The sequence below is a fragment of the Ambystoma mexicanum genome, chromosome 4q (assembly GCF_040938575.1).
Source record: "Ambystoma mexicanum isolate Mex_15411 chromosome 4q, UKY_AmexF1_1, whole genome shotgun sequence".
NCBI classification, from domain to species: Eukaryota; Metazoa; Chordata; class Amphibia; order Caudata; family Ambystomatidae; genus Ambystoma; species Ambystoma mexicanum.
In genome coordinates this window covers 662406596-662426626 of record NC_090928.1, presented here as the reverse complement: position 1 = coordinate 662426626, position 20031 = coordinate 662406596, and the positions used below count along the sequence as shown (strand labels likewise).

General features: G+C 45.9%; 1 protein-coding gene across 3 annotated transcripts in view; it reads right to left on the bottom strand.

The window, feature by feature from the left end:
* EML6 (EMAP like 6) overlaps positions 1-20031 on the bottom strand; it is a 3038586-nt gene that overhangs the window by 2106139 nt on the left and 912416 nt on the right. For all 3 annotated transcript variants that reach the window (XM_069608236.1, XM_069608238.1, XM_069608237.1), the window contains exons 11-12: positions 8499-8666; positions 2783-2889 (exon numbers count right to left, since the gene is read on the bottom strand). In XM_069608236.1, coding sequence (XP_069464337.1) covers positions 2783-2889; positions 8499-8666 — 275 coding nt within the window. The remainder of the gene's footprint in view (positions 1-2782; positions 2890-8498; positions 8667-20031) is intronic.

The window sequence follows — 20031 nt, the reverse complement described above, 5'->3', positions numbered from 1 at the left end:
TGGTATTCATAAGTTCTTTCCATTCATTTGTTCTGTGTTCAGTGTTCAGTATTCACAACAGCCTTCAATCGGTTGCACTTCATTCGATATTTCAATTTTTTTTCCTGCATTCAACAGTACTTTTAATCACCTTGCCTTGCACTCAGCAGCAGCAAAGAACTTTACCGGAGTGCCCCAGTCAGAGTGCATATTGGCTCTACACTCACTGGTCACATACAGCAGTGTTCTTCCATCTGGCGTCCTTTGCAACATGTTTCTCCGGGCTTCTGCTGCTTCCCGGCTTCTCCCGACTCTGCCTTCCTCTCGCTATCTTTACTGCACATACTGCCCGCTTCCCTGACTTCTCTCAGCAGCAGCTGAGGTCCCAGGTAGCTCCACTGTTTCTCCCCTCCAGACCCGCTTTGGCAGCTGGTAAGACCTCCGGACCTTTGCATTGTCGACCATGGCTATGGCGTCCCTTTCTCCTGCGCAGCACTGCCCCAGACTCCTGGTTCTCCAGCGTCCTTTCCTCAGGCCTGTTCCTCCTTCAGAATGCCAGGCATTTTTATATTGTTCAGGTGTGTTAAGTGACCCCAGGTGTGGGTCGTTGACTTCTTGTGCCTGACTCTGGAGATAAACAAGGGGGGTCCTGGGAGTCCCTCTGCCAGAAATTAGTCCTGGTTACAAGAGACTTAGCCAAAGTCTTTAGCTCACTAACTTTCACAGAGAAAAAATATCCCAAACATATATCAATCTTTGTCCTGCCCTGGGGCAGTCCCGCACTGAAATGCTAGGCAATTCTCCTCTGAACAAGAGTACCAACAGCATCCCCAGACACATGTTTCGGTCTGGTTGGACCTCATCACAAGGGTGGATCTGTGCCTCTCTAGGAATAGTGAGCAAGGGGTCCACGTCTGGATTCCCCTAGTAACTTAGGGTGAGACCCAAAGTTACTTAAATATGCAAATTAACAAGGGGGGTCCTGGGAGTCCCTCTGCCAGACATTAGTCCTGGTTACAAGAGACTTACCCAGAGTCTTTAGCTCACTATCTTTCACAGAGAAGAAATATCCCAAACATATCAGTGTTTGTCGGTGCTGAACAGGGCAGGACAAAGACTGATATGTTTGGGATATTACTTCTCTGTGAAAGATAGTGAGCTAAAGACTCTGGGTAAGTCTCTCGTAACCAGGACTAATGTCTGGCAGAGAGACTCCCAGGACCCCCCTTGTCAATTGACTCTGGAGATCTCCATTAGGCAGATATGCCTGGTTGCTCCTCTGGTATGCCTCCAGAGTCCTCTTCCTCATCTCAGTACCAGAAGGGGGTTTGAAGGTGTCCGATTTCATAAATGAAGCCTTGTCACCTCTGTTTGGTCACTGATATATGTGTGTGTCCATGAAATGAAGCTGTGTCCTCCTAGTTGTCCTCTTCCTCGTCCCAGTAGTACAATGTAGTTTCTGGGGAACAGATTGAAAGGAGGAGAAGGGAAAGTGTTGACAATATCCCACAAAGGCTTTAGGGATAGAGGGCTCATTATGAAAGGGAAAGGGGGGATATTGCGTCTCACCCAAGGATGCCCTCTCCCCATTCCCCATGGTCCCTCCACCCAGGTGATCCTCCCTCGCATATCCACCCCCATGGTTGGGATCCAAAAGCGAGGGCCTTTGCCTGGACACCTGAGAGGAGACGTCTGGGGAACAAAAGGTGAGGACACCCTCAGGTTCCTCACAAGTGCGAGTCTGGGTTCCGCACCCATATGAGAGACAGAAACTTAAAGCCATTCAGACTATTGCGAGTCTGGGACCCGCACCCAAGTACATGAGAGGCCAATTGCTGGGCAGGAGACTAAACCAAGCTGTTATGAATACTGCAAGCCTGGGACCCTGCACCCAAAGTGAGAGAAGTGTAATTAAACCAAAAGAATCCTACGCTTGGCAATGGGAGTGTGCTAAGTTATTGGGATAAAGCAGTGTAGATTCAAGAAAGCTATTCTTGTGAATTATCCAGTGGCATTTGCTTATGAGAATGTAGGCATTAGAGGCCCAAAAAGGAAAGAAAATAGAACAAGAATCCATCTAGGGAAAGGATCACCACCCTAGTCTTGGAGTTCTACTTTTGTGAGCATTTCTTTATTTCATTAGTTTTTGATTACCTGAGAGACTGGGAACTTTTCTGTTGGTTGGAACCACAATGAACACTTTACTTTTAGAAGAGATCATCCTTGCACAGTTAGTTCAAGTTATTAGTGTTAGGGACAGAGATAAGCTTTTGAGACACAACAAGGACAGACTTTTTAGTTTTGGACATTCTGCCAATTTTCTTTGAGGAAGGGAAACCCTTCTTAGTTCTAGGGGCAGACAGTCATTTTTAAACCCTTTCTTGAATAATAAAGGTTTCTGCCGCTTTCTTGAATAATAAATGTTTCTGCCCAAGCACATGCCACCATTGTGTCCGAGCCTTACCTTTGCACCCTTACAGTTCCCCTATATATTCCCTGGTAGAGGCAACAGAAAATGAGGCTTTGCCACCTGAAACCCTGATATGCTTGAATGCATCAGGATATATGGTTTTGCCAGTCAGGCGGCTCACTAGTGCTTCCCTGTGAAGGAGCGATTCCGCTTTAGGTATTGCGTTACTCTATATGAGAAAGCAAAGAGGATCTCTAATCCATGTTACTATTATAAACACTTTCATAAAATTAATACACTAAAATTAATAAACCAGTCCAGCCCAATCATATTTTGACTGATGCACAAGGTTAAACGAGAAAATTATTCTGGATAGCGAGTGCGTTTACTGACCTGACGATCGTAATTGATTTGAGCCTCCAGCTCAATATCTGAATCTAGCTCTGGCACATCGGACACATCAGAGTCGGATTCTTCACTGCAGGAATCATTGGCACCCTCTGCAAGAAGCAAATACACAATCTGTTGTTAATGCCAGCTACAAAATAGAAAAGTGCATATGGACAGCAGCACAACAAAATATATAATGTCCAAAGTGCATTTGCTTCATTAATCAAGCAGATGCTAAAAATCATGTACTCTTTCCGAATTCTAATACGTGATTTGCTGATCCCCTGTCTTTTCATGCACTAGGTGTGCTTCCTTCGGGAGTTGTAGCCTGGCATGATATTTCAACTGGGGTCCAGTTAATGTAATAACTACAGAAACAATTTAAAATTAATACAGCAATCTGGTAGTATTGTCACTGCACTTGGCCGAACCAATTGTCCATGGCAAAGTACAAGATAAAAAAGAGCAGGGACAGTATAAGATGAGGACATACGTGGAAAACACTGCATCCATGAAGTGAACCACATTCTACAATTTAAAATGTGTTTTATGTACCGCAAGTAAACTGTTTGTAAGGGTGGCTGGGGCCCTGCAATTAGTTTCCACCACGCCTAGTCGACTGCTATCCATGCACACATGTATTTTCTGATACAAGTGGGCCTTGGGCAAATGGAGCAAGCTAAAGGTTGAGAGGTACGTTCTAGCAGTAAGTAGTACATGTTTTCTTGCCATCCAACGGTGAGTCTTATTTTTTAGGCTGGTTTTACCATTTGGGTCGGGATCTGCCTCCGGGATCTGGGTCTTCCGAGTACAAGTTACCAGTAATGTGGGTTTCTGCCCATTTCCAGGCTTCACGGGGATCAGAGAAGTGCACGGTTGTGCCGTCGTGCTGAATTTTCAACTGGGTCAGGAATAGCAGTCCATATTTAACGTTCATGGAGTGCAGTTTCCTTTTCAGCGATTCGAAGGACTGTCTGGCCTTCTGCATTTCCCGGGTGTAATCCGGGAAGAATGCAATTCTTGAGCCGCTGTGCGCGATTGTCCCCTTTGCACGAGCCATCTGCAGAATAGCGTCACTGTCGCGGTACTTTAGAAGTTTAGCTATACCGTTCTGGGGAGGCACCTGGAATCGGCTTTCCTGCAGGTATTCGGTGAGTAGAGAAAAAGTTTGAAAAGGATTTTGGAGCAAAGAGGTCCGCCAACCATTGTTCTAGAAATAGTTCCATGCGGGGACCATCCGCATTTTCTGGATGGCCCAGGATGCGGAGGTTACTGCGGCGCGATCTCCCTTCGCTCTCTTCTATTCACACCTCGAGGGTCTTGAGACGCACCATTGTCTGTGAGTGATTGACATGTCCTGTTAAGGTTATCCTCCATTGCTGAGACGCAGTGCTCCACCTCTCCGGTGCGGGAGGATAGTTTTTGGAGGTCATGTCGAAAGAAAAGACACCTCCGCCGAGATACCATCCATCTTCATCTCCATGGAGGAGTGAGAGTTGGAAATGGCTGCCATCACATCTTTCCGTGTGAGGGATTCCGGTACGGAGGTCGTCGGCGGGTCTGTGTCCATCACTGTGGTGGAGGTGTTGGTTGCGAATTGGTCTATAGTACTTTGTGTGGATATCTTCTTGCCTTTATCTTTCCCCATGATGGAGTCTCTTATCATAGCCAAGTTGCAGGGTTGCCCCAACCGGCTGGGGGGCTTGCTGTAGGTGTAGCACTCTGTTCAATCTCGCCCCGAGGAGATATCATCTTTGGTTTGGCTTTGACCGTGGCGGGGTACAATGGGGGGTATGCTGGCCGGTGTGGTCCCCATCAGATCAAGGCAGGTTCAGCGCAGCCACAATCGGGGTGGCACACCCGTCCCAGGGTGTATGCGGGTTGTTGAACTACTGGCTGTTAGGGTATTCGCTGCTTCTGTGTATTAGATCCCAGATCGATGCGGGGGGTCTCTCACGCCCCGATCAGTACCATATGGGAACTCAACTTAAGTGGAGCATTCTATGTGTCATGTTGGGATAGATAACAGGTGTAAGTGGGAGTATGCTCTGCCTGCGTATTGAGGGTACCTTCACAAGGAACCAGGTCTCACCGTCTATCCACCTTGTGGTTTGGCCTCTTACATTAAGTACCCAGTTATTGACTTGCACATGTGGGGCTCAGCCAGTCTGTGGGGATAAGCGCTTGCCTGGATGTATGGCAGTCCAGCCCCCTGGTCCAATCCCTGGCATGACACAGATCAGAGCAATCACTCTCCGATCGGGGTCCCAGAGGGGGAGGAGGGTTCTGTGAACAGCACTGCAGTGTCAATTTTACTTTGATATGCAAATGTCTTATAATCTGGATGTAGTGCTTCCCAGCAGGCAGCCGGTATCCCCTTCGCTCTAGCACCGCTTCCTAGTTGTAATGTTAGTAGATCATTACTTAGGCCGTCCGGCACCAAACCTGACCAGTACCTGGGTGCGGTTCGCGGGCAGGAATGATAAGGGGCACCACAGCACTGATATGATTATTTTCTTGAGGGATTCTGGCCTCATTTCTTGACCCCCACTACCTCAATGGGAAGCCATCCTGGAAGCGTTTGTGTCAGACTTAAAGGGGATATTAGACCGTTCCTGTGCTTCCCAGTATAGATACAGTGCCCCGGTTCATCAGACCAAATATGTTCCCCCAATCGACGGACGCTTACTTGTATATCCTGCTGCCCGCCAGATTGGTCGGCTCCTTCACCTCGCTCTCGATCAGTACGGCGTCGGTCCTGTCGGGCGATCTCCCGGGCCAAGGCGGGTTGCACACACCACAGTTCCCAGTCTCCACCCCGGCCACAGCCAACGAGCAGCCCGCGTTGGGTGTGTGTTAGGGCAGCGTGCCAGAGGTGTCATAGACACACCGGCTGTCTGTGCGAGCGGGGGGCACACCACCTCACCCTCCCCGCCCGGAGCACCGCTCGTGTCCGGGGCTGGCAATGTAGTCCCGGACAGTGGAGTGTTGTTGGTCCAGTCCGGGGTCCCAGAATCACCACCGCGGACCAGGCGGACGGCGGAGGTGCCCAGCAGGATTCGCGCTCCGGGGTGCACAGACGAAAGGCAGCTCCCCAGTCGCATCGCCGGGACGGCACCCCTCAGGGTCCGGGCTTCTAGTTCTTACGTTGCAGGGCTGCGCACCCGACCAGGACCCCGTCGGAGCCCCAATGACTCATATGTGAAATCGCCAATCACTCTACACAGCGAGCTATGGGCCCAAATTCAGACCTCTCCCAGTCTACCGCTGCAACGTCGCTCTCAGGCAGCACTATTGTTCTTAGTGTCGCAGGGCGGTGTGCTTAGCAGGTGGGGTATCCGTTCAGGATGAAGGAGTCTCGTCGGCCATTTTGGCTATGTGCGTTCCCGCTCACACCGCCCAGCACTTCGTCTTAGATATCTTCTTCCCAAAGTGGGATCAGCCGCTCAGTGCATACCAGCGTTCCCCACACCCTGCCAGACAGCTGGTGCCCTTCTTTCTTCGTTCCTAGACGAAAAAAATGGATTTATTGCAGGATATATCAGGCGGCCGCGGGAGCTCTTAAGGATTCACGTCCTCGTGGCTCGCCGGCTGGCCACGCCCCCCTACTTTTTCTTAATGGGATCCATATTGTCAGATCGGTGTGCATTTTCATTGCATGTTGCTTATTTATGATCATTTTGTTGGAAATACAAATACAAATCTAATGTAAACATTTAAAAAAAAAAAAAAAAAAGCATTCCTCCAGTATTTTAGATTTTAACACCAGGGACCTATTTGCCTTAGGAAGTAAGTGGGTCTTATGGACTTTATCAAGGAAAGGGTTTCCTTGCTTCCTTTGGTCCTCCAAACCATTTCATACCCCACCCTCCCAACTCTGAGAAGAAGAGGGAGGCATGTTTGCAAAAGGACGAGGGCACAAAAATGCCCTGTCCAAGCCACATCATTTTGTGGAAAGGAAAAGTAATAAAAGGGACTGAATAACTCAGGAGACACGAATAACTCAGGAGACACGACAGAAGGTGAATTTGGGTAACGGGACAGGTTAAATCCCAGGTCCGGCCATATGGTTGGTAAACCTGTGGAAGAGCTGTTATTACCAGTCTTGTTCTCTCCTGCTCAAGAACCATGCTGTCATGTCCTGGATTGAGGGAGAGGATAACTTGAAACAAGCATACAAAGAGTCCTCAGAGGAAAAAAAGGGCAAGAGGTATTGAACAGAGGGTGGGCGAACCAGACAGGGGAAGGCATCTGTGATATGGGATGCCATATTCCTATAAGCATGTAACATAACCATGCATTGGAGACGCAGAAAATCAGGCTAGTGCTACTAGCGAAAGTCTATACCATATGGGACAAATGTATGGGGAAAGATGCTCCATGCTGTACAAAGATGATTGAGATAATGTAATGTTTTAGAAAGCCAATATTTCCGGGATACATAGTGAGCAAACCTAAGACAGTGAGAGCTTTTTGAAAGTTGCGGTTTGTGTTTGTTAGAGATTTTATGCAGGAATCGGTGAAGGAAAAGGAGAATGGACAATGATTCTGTGTGGTGTTTTCTGAGCTGCAGAGAATCTCCAAGCCTTCAATTAAGGAAGAGGCTTGAGTGCTGTGCTGAAGCCTGACTAGAATGAAGAGAAGAACATGCATCTTATTATATGCAGTGAAGGTGCCTGTGCAGGACCCTTGAAGCAGCAGATGGCTGAAGTTCTTTGTGCATCACGGTGGCTTTGAATGGACCATGGTGTTTGTAATTAAACCTCTACTCTTGTGAAGGAGGAATCCATATTTAGCATGACGCAAACGTATTCACAGTCTAAGGAATTTGAGTTGAACAGTGTTATCTCCCAAGGGCATTAGGGATGTTTGTCAATGTTCACAAATTCCGAACGCTTAATCAATGACGTTCCAGCAAAAATACAAGCAACGAGTTTGATCAGGCATAGTGCTATCTTCTCAACTGCTGACCAGCATTTGCTGATACTGCCACTACACCACTTGTTTACCACTCTCTGCAGGGAAGTAGTCCATCTCCTTATGCAAGCCCATTCTTTCAAATCAATCGTATACATCAGCTTGCATTGTGGCAAAACACTCCTTTGCCGAGAGGATACCGGCAGGTCTTTGTTGCCTTCAGGGAACTTATATTTTGCTGATTAATACTCAGAGCTGTTAAACTGCACGTGGGAACTCTTACTTGCAAGTGGGAGGTATAGAGCCTGTGGCCAGAGAGAGATGGATGCAGTAGTCAAGCCCAATTACCTTATTGTGTGCTATTATCTTTAATTATTTCATTATCACCATGTATTGCTATGAGGATACATTATTTTCCAATACCTTTACCCAACCTTTTGCATATAAAAATATTGCTTTTATGTTTTAATGAAAGCTGTGGATAACCTTTTGCTACTGTAGCATTACTTTTATTCTAAATGTGATTTTAAAATATCATCTTTTTTAGATCTAGGTTGAAGGAGGAGGAGCAATACATCTAGAACGTCATCTAGAAGGTCTGCCGCAAATCACACTAGCGTCCGTGCAGGTAAACTCCTTGGAAACATCAGGATTGTGAAGGTAGGAGAACAAAAGGCCATAGGCGCCATTCCTGTAATTCTGCTCACTTAACTTTCACCCAGTTTAACTGAAGCAATTATCAGGGGCTATGTTTTGTAAACGTTTAAACTAACACTTATAAAATAATAGTTTAAAGTTTTACCCTGCGGTGATGTTTCATTTATGTTGTTTGTCACACCTTCTGGAACAAATCGCCATTGGAAAACAGAATGATCGGCACCTCCAGTACTCAACACCCACTGAAAGTCATGTGACCAGCGGATATTGGTCACGTGTGCTGAGTGACCAACATATTTTCGAAATTTAGCTCCTAAAAATAAAAAAATAAAAAAATAAAAACATAACATTTAAAAGTCAGCAAAACAAACGTGCAATTTAAATCAACATCTCAATATAAACTGTACCCAATACCATTTAATTCATTCTTTTTGTTTTGGCTAAATCAGAAACATGTCAGCACAATGTATCTAAAAAGCAGAATAGAATTTAAAACCACATTGCATTTCTACTGTTGAGTAGGGACCTTACATGTAAAATCCAACAAACAAACCCTGCTTTCAAGAGGAGCCCCAGTTATTCAACGTACTCTCCCCTTTTTGACCTGGTTATCTTTCCTCCCCGTGCTCATATGGCATTCCCAAAAGATTTGCTTCCAAATGTAGGGTTACAAATAATGGTACTAGCAAAGAGTAGTAGTGGACATTGCTTTTTTTTTGTTTAACAGAATCTTTTTAGGCCATATTGATATCTAGCACATGTGTTGCATAAGAAAAAAACATGTATCAATAAAATTTGTCTCAGGGAAATAAGGTATGAAGCCCAGCAACTATAAATTGAATCCACTCATCAAAATAGCAATTTTCAGGAGAATTGGTCTAAAGTCTGCTATCAGATGTTAAACACATGTGACATATGGACATATAAGACAATCAAACACGTTTTCTTTCAATTGAATCGGCTCTTTATGGGTTTACGAGTAGCATGATTAAGGCCTTCATCAGTATAGCATTTTGGATATTCTACATTTGAAACAAAATTAGAGCATTTTATGGGATTCTTTGACATAACCGGTAACCAAAACACAAATCTTAAAACTAGATTCACAAAAAAAACATCTTCCCAGTGACTTGAGCAGAACCACCCCTGGCTATGGAAGCAACTCAAGACCTTCCTTTTTGCTTCTGCTTTCTCTCTTCCTTTCCCCTGCTGAAACACCTGACTGCTCCGCGCACTGGTCACCTTGTCACCCTCTGAACTCAGGCCCAGGCTCCTGCTGGTTGAGTTGCCCTTGCATTGCCTCTGGGCTCCCCAGCACTTAAGGGTCTGTATCTGCAAGCCTGCAGTTCCTTCTCTCTGCACTTATGAGCCACCCGCTGGCTGCACTTGTGAGCTAACTGCACTTCTCCCTTCCGCTCCCCCGGCACTTCTCCCCTTGCCTCTTCCCCTCACTTGTGCGATCTGAATGACACAAGGTCGAATAAGATCGTTATTTTGGCCTCCTTTGTTTCCCCCTCGTTTTATCGCACCTAGAAACACACGTGTACAGGCACGTTATAAATGCCACATTATATGATATAATTCATGTACAAGTCCATGGCTCTCCTTCACATCTTGCTGAGAAAGGCCTGGTCCTGCAGGAGGCCAGGCAGGAAACCTGTTCTACAGATGCTGCATTAAAGCAGCAAAAGATTTTAGAAGAAAGAATCCCAGTAAGTGACCCATCTATTACGCACCTGGGCACATATTCTCCCATATATAAAGAAACACTGTGCCCATCTGCCAGTTCCCACATTGTTACACCAAGCACAGTCACAAATAGAAGTGGCATACGCGCGAGAGGAAGGCTGGTCGCAAAATGTTAGGATGGAGAAGCCAATGAAAGAGTACCTGAATCACCATGAACATAATTTTTCCTATGTTCGTCCTTTAGAGTTCCTCTCCTTCCCATCAAATTGTGAAAACAGATTACACAGCAAGACCTTGATGGGGAGGAGGCACAGCACATGTCAGGCGATTAAAACACTGCCTGGCTCAAAGATGCATCCCCACCTGCAGGAAACGCCCGGGAGTAGTGCTTGTAGAGCATGGGTAACAACCCAGGGTGCCGCCCAAAGGATCTCATGAAGAAGCCTCTATAAAGCTACCAATGCTGCCTTATATCTTGTGGAATGATCTCAGAGTCTATCCAGAGAGTGTGAATACTATGCAGGGTGTATGCCTTAGCGATGCATGATACAATTCATCTAGCAATCGTGGATTTCGGCAAGGCCTACATCCAAAACTTTATTGAAGGACAATAAGATTATCCGACTTGCGAAAAGGTCTAGTCCTGTCTAAATAGTAATTTACTGTTCAGGTCACATTCCAATTGTGAAGACCCTCCTCGTCCAGAGAACCATGAGGCTGAGGTTGGAAAAAAAAGTAATTACATTTCCTGGTTTAAATAAAAATCAGATAAAATCATGTGGCTGAAGGAGGCCCCTTGCAAGACAGGGTCGGCAACTTGCTCATCCCTCATGGCAGAGGTGACTGCCAATAGGAAGGCAGTTCAAGAGAGAGGGTCTGTCTGAGAGAACCAAAGGCTCAAAACCTTCCCTCATGAAGCAGTCCCAACCAACATTCAAGCCCCACTGAAGTGGATGGTTGCTGATAGGACAGATAAAGATGCAGAAGGCCATCAAAGTGAAGTCTACTATCCTCATTTTGAACAGAAGAGAGATTATCGAATGTGTTCAAGTAGACTATAATAGCTGAATGATATGATTGCAAAGATCAATTTTGACGATAGATCTAGCCAAATGCGTTGTAAAATACATGACATTGTTGATGTTTGCATTGAGTGGATTAATGCTGCTCTCTAGAATCCAATGACAGACTTGCTTTTGTTTCGTTACCTGGTTGCATCCTTCCTGGCTGTCCACATGGTCTGGCTGTCAGGCCCAGAAATCCCCTTCCAAGCCAAACTAGCTCCTTGTGTACCAGGCTAAAACATTCAACTGAGATAGGAGGTCTTTCCACGGGGGAAGTTCCAAGAAGAAAGCGTCTTATAAGAGTAGTCGATCCAAGAAGTAGAACTGATGTGACCAGTTTGTGGTGACCAGAATCAGAGTGTTTGCACCATGCATGAGCTTCTATAGCACCTTCTGGAACAGCAGCATTGGCTGGAAGGCATACAGGATCTTGTCTCACCAGGCTGCAAGTAAGCATCCCACAAGGGATTCTGAGCTTTACCCATTCATGATGCGTAAGACTGACTTCTTGGTGTGTTTTACAGCAAACAAGTCCACTTGAAGAACATCCCATTACAGATAAATGTTCTGCACTACAGAAAAAGGTTCTGCAACCACCTCTTGGGGAGGTCCCAATCATGGGGAAAGTGATGGAGATAACTGTGCCCGTCCACCTCCATGTTGATGACATCCTGTACATACAGCGCCACTGGAAAAAACTGTTGGCCAGAGCCAAAGCTGGACTGACATCACACCACAGTAGGCGAGATTGAATGTCCCCCTGGTGCTCGTATCTTTACTTTCCACGAAAGAACGGGAGGAAAATCTTTCATGCCAAAAGAATGTCGTACAGTTCCAGCTTTCTTCTCTTGTGGCAATGACACCGTGAACATACACCACCACTGGAACCAAACTGTTGGCCTGAGCCCAGAGCCAAAGCTGGACTGGTGTCGAACACAGTCGATGAGTTTGGGTGTCCCACTGTTGCTGTTGTCATCGAGGACATGCACAACTTTAATCAAATGAAGGTGAAGAAATGCTTTAATAGGCAACAGTTCCAGCGTTCTTCTCTTCTGGCGACCTGCAGAGTGAACTCCTAAAAATTAGTTGTCAAATAAATCAAGGGACGACAAATTTTGAAGTAAACTGAGCAGAGGAGGTGCTACTTGGGAGTCCACCAGAGCTAAGCCTGAATCAGCTGCAGCAACACCTCCAACATATTGTGCTCAGAGTCCTGAAGTGGTTTCCATTCACTGGACAGGTGAAACTGGGTTTACTGCATTCTAAGCTAAACAAAGGGCACAAGGAGAACAGAACATTTAGGACTAGTTTGCCTGAATCATGGTTCTTGACTGGAAAACGTTGTCTTGTGGTGGCAGCGGAGTGTCCAGAATTGTAGCCAGGAACTGAGTCCCTAGTACTGGAGACAGATGCAACTTTTTTCATTCACTGCGAAACCTAGCCGAGTATCGCACAACTCCTGAATGTACTTCAGAAAACAGCTCTGGAGGGGTATCTGAATAGTTAGTCATCCAACCAGGGATACGAATGAATACCTTGGAGCCTGAGATTATTACAACCACTTTGGGGAGCTTGATAAACACCCTTAGGGTGTCATTTAGACCAAAAGGAAAACATTTGTACTGATAATGCTATCCTCAGGAATTCCAATTGTCATTCCTGATGGGGATGTGAAAATAGTCTGCATGAAGATCGAGAGAGGATAACAAGTCCCCTTGTTGAAGAAACTACAAGATGACTAGAATCTTTACCATGCAGATGTTTTCCAATAGGAGAAAATGTCTAGAATGGTTCTATTTCCCCTATATTGTTTGGGGATCAGAAAGTACCGGAAATAAAATCCCCCGGCCTATTTCCTGATCCAGGCCTTACTCAATGCCACTGAGCTATAACAATTTCTGTACCTCAAGGAGGAGTCTGAGGGTTACTCTTTGGTGGCATGCGGGCGATGATGCTGGGATGGGTGGAAGCCTCTGAATACCCACTTCTTATTATACCCAAGACCCACTGGTCCTTTGTAACTTCTCGCTGTTGCTGTATTAGCCACCCGCCTAGGTGTTTAACATGATAGTGGCTCATAAACCACTCCCTGAAAGGGTGCCAGGCTTAAGTCTGAGGCTGGCCAGTAACACTACATCATCTGCCTCGTTCCTTGTCAGGAGCCTCTTTTTTTGAGGCCATGCCAAATTAACTTTGCTATGCTGCCTCAATTTGAATGCCTTGAAGGCATGCAAAAAAATGGGAGAAGGATCCATAGTTTTTTTTTTTTGCCAAGAATAATGAGGACAGACCGGCCCCTCAATAAACCTGATCCACATTGTTTCGTGACCTTGTCCATATTTGGAATAAATAACTTCTTCCCATCAAAGGGAAAGTTCCACCTGAGCACCCGTTTCATGTTAGAAGGCTCCAGCTGCTGCATAATCATACCCCGAGACATGGCATGCCCCCGTTCACAGTGCCCATCATGTCTTTTCCAATCTAACGTTGCTGGAGTGATGTCTCATTTGCCACACTTATGATATGATATAGCATTTATAACAAGCCGATACACAAGTGTTTCAAGGCGCGACCTATGAGGAAAGAAAACTCCAATTTCTACTGAGGCAGGAAGTCAACAAACTTATCAAACTCCTCGTGTTTTTCAGCAGAATAACACAAAAGGATGAAGGGATTTGTCAACCTGCGTTAAGGCCAACCCTGAAATTTGGAACACTTTATATTCAAAGGGGTTGAAAGCCCTGCTTGTTCAGTGTACACAATACCTATTACGCAGAGACCTTACACAACCACAGAATCTTTCTTGGAAGACCTGCATTTTGCATCCAAAATTAATGCTGGTTACAAAAGTTGGTATTTCTAAGGAACTGCAGTGGATCACAGCTCTGATGCATACAGTGGTATAAAAGAGACATTCTTTAATTTGTTGCAAAAAGCCCAGAAACCAAATATGTTTCAGGGGTGAGAGTCCTAAAGCCTCCAAGGCTTTTACTGTAACACCTTTGAACTGCCAATTAAGCATGAGAGGCTGCTCCACCTACCCAGCGGAAGTGGAATCAACTATACCAGTGTTACTGGGAGGGGCCTAAGTCACATTTGGCACCTGAAGAGGAAGACTGTCAGAGTATCGTTGAGGAAATACTCCTGAGTCAGGACCTGGGCAGGGGGGACCCTGTCCCTAAGTCCCTAAGCCTGTCTAGCATAAGGACAAGGAGCTTTTCCAAAGAGAAAATGTCCAGTAGCGAGTCCAACTTTGACTAGAAGGATGTCAAAGCACCCACCTCCTCAATGAACAATTGGAAGCTATATGTACGTTGGTGAGGTCTACCAACTGAGGACTCAGGAAACAGTGGGGCTGAAGCCATGGACACGAACAAACACATCTGGTACCATGCGCCTAGCGATGGAGACAACTGCAGGACCAGCAAGGAAGCAGAAAAGTTGAGGAGTCTAGGGAGTCCTCAGGAGAGAATACACCATCTGATCCAGAATAACAATGCCCAAATATTCTAGCTACTCCAGGTAAGCCAGATAAGGAACAAGTTACTTACCTGTAACTCCTGTTCTCCAGCATTGGTATCTTAAATGAATTCACATGCTTATGAATATTCCCCATCGTCAGGCTGGAAATCCTCTGTAAAATTAAAGCAGTTTAGCTTTAAAGCTAAAAAAACTTCTTGTCACTTAAATAGCTCATTGTTATCACTTTAGGCCATACTGCCCAACCAAAGACGTTTGTCCTCCTTAGCTCCACCCCTGGTGGCCATCTTCAGATTTTAAAGCGCACAATATCCTGGCAGTAGGAACCAATAAATAGAGGGTAGTAAGGAGGACTGCATGTGAACCCATGTAAGATACCAATGCTGGAGAGCAGCAGTTGCAAATAAATAACTTGTTCCTTCTCCAGTATTGGATCATACATGAATTCACATGCTTATGAATATGATTATACAGCAGTACACACCTACACAACCATGGTAGGCGGTACAACTCAAACGGAAGCAATGAAAACTCACCTCTGGAACACTAACCTCAAGAGAAAAGGTTACGCAGCACCACCTGTCCGACAAGAAACTCCTACCTAGAATCCTTGTCGTGGCAGTCGAATCTTGTGAAGGTGTGGCTAGACCTCCATGTAGCAGCTCTACAGAGGTCTATCGGGGTAACGCCAGACAGGAAAGCCGTAGTAGAGGCCACTCCTCTGGTGGCATGTGCCCTTGGTCTCTTCGCAAGCCAGTGACAATGAGAAATGCAGCCAAATAGCCACCTGGAGATGGAAGCTTTAGACAAAGCCTTCACTTCATCAGCAGCCCCAAAAGCAACAAAGAGTTGCAGAGTCTTGCAAGTGTCTTTTGTGCGTGCAACGTAAAACGTCAACTCACGGGCAACATTTAGTGAATGCAACACCCACTCCACCAGAGAGGTAGGAGCTCCGAAGAACACTGGAAGATTTATGGGTTTGTTGAGATGAAATTCTGAGGAAACCTTTGGCATGAACAAAGGGTTAGTGCACGTGCTACCCTAGATTGGTCAAAAGTCAAATGTGGTGGTTTGCAAGAAAGAGCTTGCCATTCTCCAACATGCCCGGCTGATGTAATAGCAACTAGGAATGCAGTTTTCCAAGAGAGAAACTTGAAAGCAGCCCAGTGCAGATGCTCAAAAGGAGGGCCAATCAGTTTATAGAGAACTACATTGAGCTCCCAGGCTGGAGCAGGTGCTTTAACTGGGGAAAAAGACCTGAAGAGACCCTTGGGAAACTATTTAACAAGCCTATGCGACCCAAGAGAAGGCTTGCCAGCAGTATGAGTGTATCGAGAAATAGCCACGAAGTGAACCTTTATTGAAGCAGTGCTAGGACAGCTTTCGCCAATAACAGTAAATACGGTAGGATTTGAGTAGCCTTAATACGGTGAGGGTTAAGTTGCTGAGACTGACACCAAACGGAAAACCTCTTGCACGTATGCTTGTAGCAGGAGATTGTTGACAGTGCTCCTCTTGCCTTGGTCAGAATCTTACAGCTCCTAAGAGTACCTGGAAGATTCCAAATTCCTGTTCTGCAGGAGCCAGGACGTCAACTTCAGGGATGCTGGGTCATGACGCAGGACGGAACCTCCTTCCATGTACAGCAGGTCTGTAAGAGGAGGAATCTTCATCCATGGTGCTACTGACAGATGAAGTAGGTCGAAATACCAGATTTGCCGTGGCCACACCGGAGCTATCAGAACATTCCTGCACCATCTCCGTTTCAGTGCCGCGAGTACTCGTAGAATGAGCGGATTAGGTAGGAACGCGTATAGGAACCAATCTTCCGTAGGGATGGAGAAAGCATCCCCTAGACTTCTCTTCTGAGGATACCTGCTGGTAAACTGGCAGCACTTGTAGTTGATTGCAGTGGCGAACAAGTCTGAGGCTGACCCCATCCTGCGAACAGACAAAGTACTTGGTCCTGACGAAGCACCCACTTGTGGCAAGACCGCAGGTCCCGGCTGAGGGAATCTGCGATTGTGGTGTGGGTCCTGGCCAGATGAAATGGAATGAGGAACATCCATTGTGTGATTGCCCAGTGCCATAGTGATTGTGCTTCCTTGGACAGGATGGGAGAGTGGGTCCCCCCCCCCCTTGCTTTCTGATGTAAAACATGGTGGACGTATTGTCTGTGAAGATGCGGACCACATTCCCCTGCAGCTGGAGTTGAAAAGACTTGAAGCCCAGAATACTGCCCAGAGCTCTAACACATTGATGTGAAACTCCTTATACTCCAGTAGGCAGAGGCCTCTGGCATGGAGTTGACCTGTGTGCGCCTCATACCCTTCACGTGCGCCTCATACCCTTCCAATGAGGCGTTGGTAGTTACGGTGGCTTGATGGACTGGCGGCCGAAAAGGGGGCACCCTGAGTCAGATGCTGCCAATGTTTCCACCACTGGAGTGATAGTTGAAACTTTGGGTTGAGTGCAACCTTGTTGTTCCACGAGCCGGTTATTTGTTTCCACCTGGCATTCTGGAACTCCTGGAGCAGTCTCATAGGCAGCCTGCAGTGAGGAACAAGGGAGATACAGGAGGACATCATCCCTAGAAGGGACTTGATCGAGCGTACCATGGTTAACTGGAGAAGAGACCGCTGTTGGACCTTGTGGAGCATGGTCTATATTCTCTACTCCGAAATAGTGGCAAGGCACTGCAAGGTGTTCAGTTGAGTACCCCAGAATAGAGCATTCTGAGATGGCAACAGACGAGACTTGAGAAGGTTTATGGGAAGGTTTATGGAGAATCCCAGGGACGCCAGACATCAAATGGTGCTGTTGGTATGCAGCAGGGCTAGTTGGCGGGACTGTGATCAGATCAACCAGATCGAGGTAGACATGGCGAAGATGAGAGACCACTGGAGCTAGGCACTTGTTGAACACCTTTGGGTCAGACTTTAGGCCGAAGGGCAGAGCCTTGAATTGGTAGGGCTTCCCTTGCACCACAAAGCGCAGGAACTGTCTGTGCTTCCGCTGGATGGGTATGAAGTATGTGTCTTCAAGATTTGGAGAGGCCAGAAATTCTCCTTGTTCCAGCTGCTCTATAACCTGCTGGAATGTGGCCATCCTGAACTTCTGGAATTTTAGGAATTTGTTGAGCACCTGGAGATTAGAATGGGTCTCAAGCCACTGTTTTTCTTTCTCACCAAGAAGTACATGGAGTAAACTCAGGAGCTGCGCCGGAACTGGTTCTATAGCCCCCTTTTTTTGAGTAGGGACAAAACTTCCTGTTTTGGAGGTGCAGATGTGGTTCCCTTTTGCATATGGGCGGAATGGAGGGTCACTTCGTAGAAACACGAGGGTGTGTCTTCTCTGTACGATGCTGAGCACCTATTTGTCAGTGGTGATGTTCTTCCACTAGTCGACAAATCGAGACAACCAGCCTTCCATAGGGGTGCTGAAGTGGGTACAAGGAACCTGAACCTGGGCAGGCCTGCTTTGGAGTCTGGCTGCGGGTGTTTAATGCTCGCTGCCTCTGCATATCTCTGTATGCCTGTGATCTACCACGGTAGGCCTCCTGTGTGAGAGGGTTGCCGATAAGACGGCTGTTGATAACTCCCAGAGGTTCTGTAGAGTCTCCCCTTCCCAGAACCAAAGGGCTCCCGCTGCTGCTGGAGAGTACCTTAGGAGCAAGCGGTGTCCATGCCAGTGTTGATAGGTTGGAGGGTTTCATCAACCTTACCGAAGAAGTTGACACCATCGAAAGGCATGTCAATAACTTTGGATTATACATTGGGATGGAAATTGGTGGCTTTCAACCAGCTTTGACGCTGTAGGACTGCCCTGTTCTCCATTTGGCAGAAACCTGTGTCCGTCACATTCAGTGCCACAGTGATTGCATGGTCAGACGCCATCTCCCCTTCAAGCAGCAAGGCTGCCTCGTCCCTCTTGTCAGGCAACAAATCCAGAACAGACCCCATTATATGACTCCAAATAGTTTCATTTTGTGGTGTGCAGAGGTGGCGTTGACCGAGAATTACTTCATGTTCAATCAAGATCTTTATCATCAAATCCATGTAACAGCTATGGGTTCACCGGTGGCGCCTACTGCAGCTAACCTATATGTAGAATACTTCGAAACCCAGATTATCTATCAGGGAACCAATCCTTTTTTTGACCAGATCTCCTTATGGAGAAGGTTCATAGACGACATCCTAATAATTTGAGATGGAACAAAGCCTTCATTTTCATAATTTATGGAGTGGATCAACATACAGAATCCATTTTTGAAATTCATGTCCACTTGTGATAATACTGAGGTTAACTATTTGGACATTACCATCAGTGTGAATGTAGAAAAGAAGGTACTTCAAGTTCAGCCTTTCCATAAACCCACGGACAGAAATGCTTTGTTATGTTACGATAGTTTTCATCCCCGTCACACGAGGGAGAATTTGCCATTTGGGCAATTTCTACGCCTGAAACGTAATAGTACAGCAACCAGCACCTTTTTGTCTGAAGCTGACACACTGCGTACCAAATTGCTTGCCCGCAAATACCCTAAAAAAATAGTGAAGAGAGCACTGAAAAGAACTAAACACAACAACCGTGAAGGACTTTTGAAATATACTAACAAAGAATCAAGTAATTCTAAGTTGGTGTTTGTGAGCACTTTTTCTCCTAAGTCCAATAAAATAACAGGAATCATCAAAAGAAATTGGCACATCTTACAAAGAGGAGAATGTCCCCTTGAAAGACCACTTTGTGCCTTCAAGCGTACCTCCAATTTGAGAGAACTAATGATGAAAAATGACATCTCTTTACGACTACCTAGGCAACAAAAGATTACGGAAAGTTGGGGCCTGCCTGAGACCAAAGGACACTCACCTTGTGGGAGTTGTGTGAACTGCAGATTTACGAGTAGGACCAAGGAGGTAGATATTGGTTTGGCCAAATCATGGTCACAAAAACAGTTCACTAATTGTAATTCATCACACGTAGTATATGCTATTTGGTGTCCTTGGTCTAAGATCTATATAGGAATGACAGAGCGCAAAGTGAAGATTAAGATTAGTGAACACCGTAGCAATATCAAAAATAAGGTGATCACAGCACCTATGGTTGGACATTTCATCTCAATGGATCATGGGCATGATACTGTGCATTGGACGGTGTTGATTCAAGTGACAAAAACCACTTCTGCTCATTTAGCGAGTAAGAAACTTTTTACGAAAGAACAATGGTTGATTTTTTTAACCAATTCGTCAGAGGTAGGCCTCAATGAGCAAGTTGATTGGTCCAAATGCGGTTAATAGTCTATGTTTGATACACTCGGTGTTGTATTACTTTGTCTCTGGGTTACACCTGTAGATAATTATCAATGTGCATATACTGCATCGCTTTAAGTGTTGGCATTATTTGTCAATGGCAATACACACACCAAATATGAAACCAACATACCAT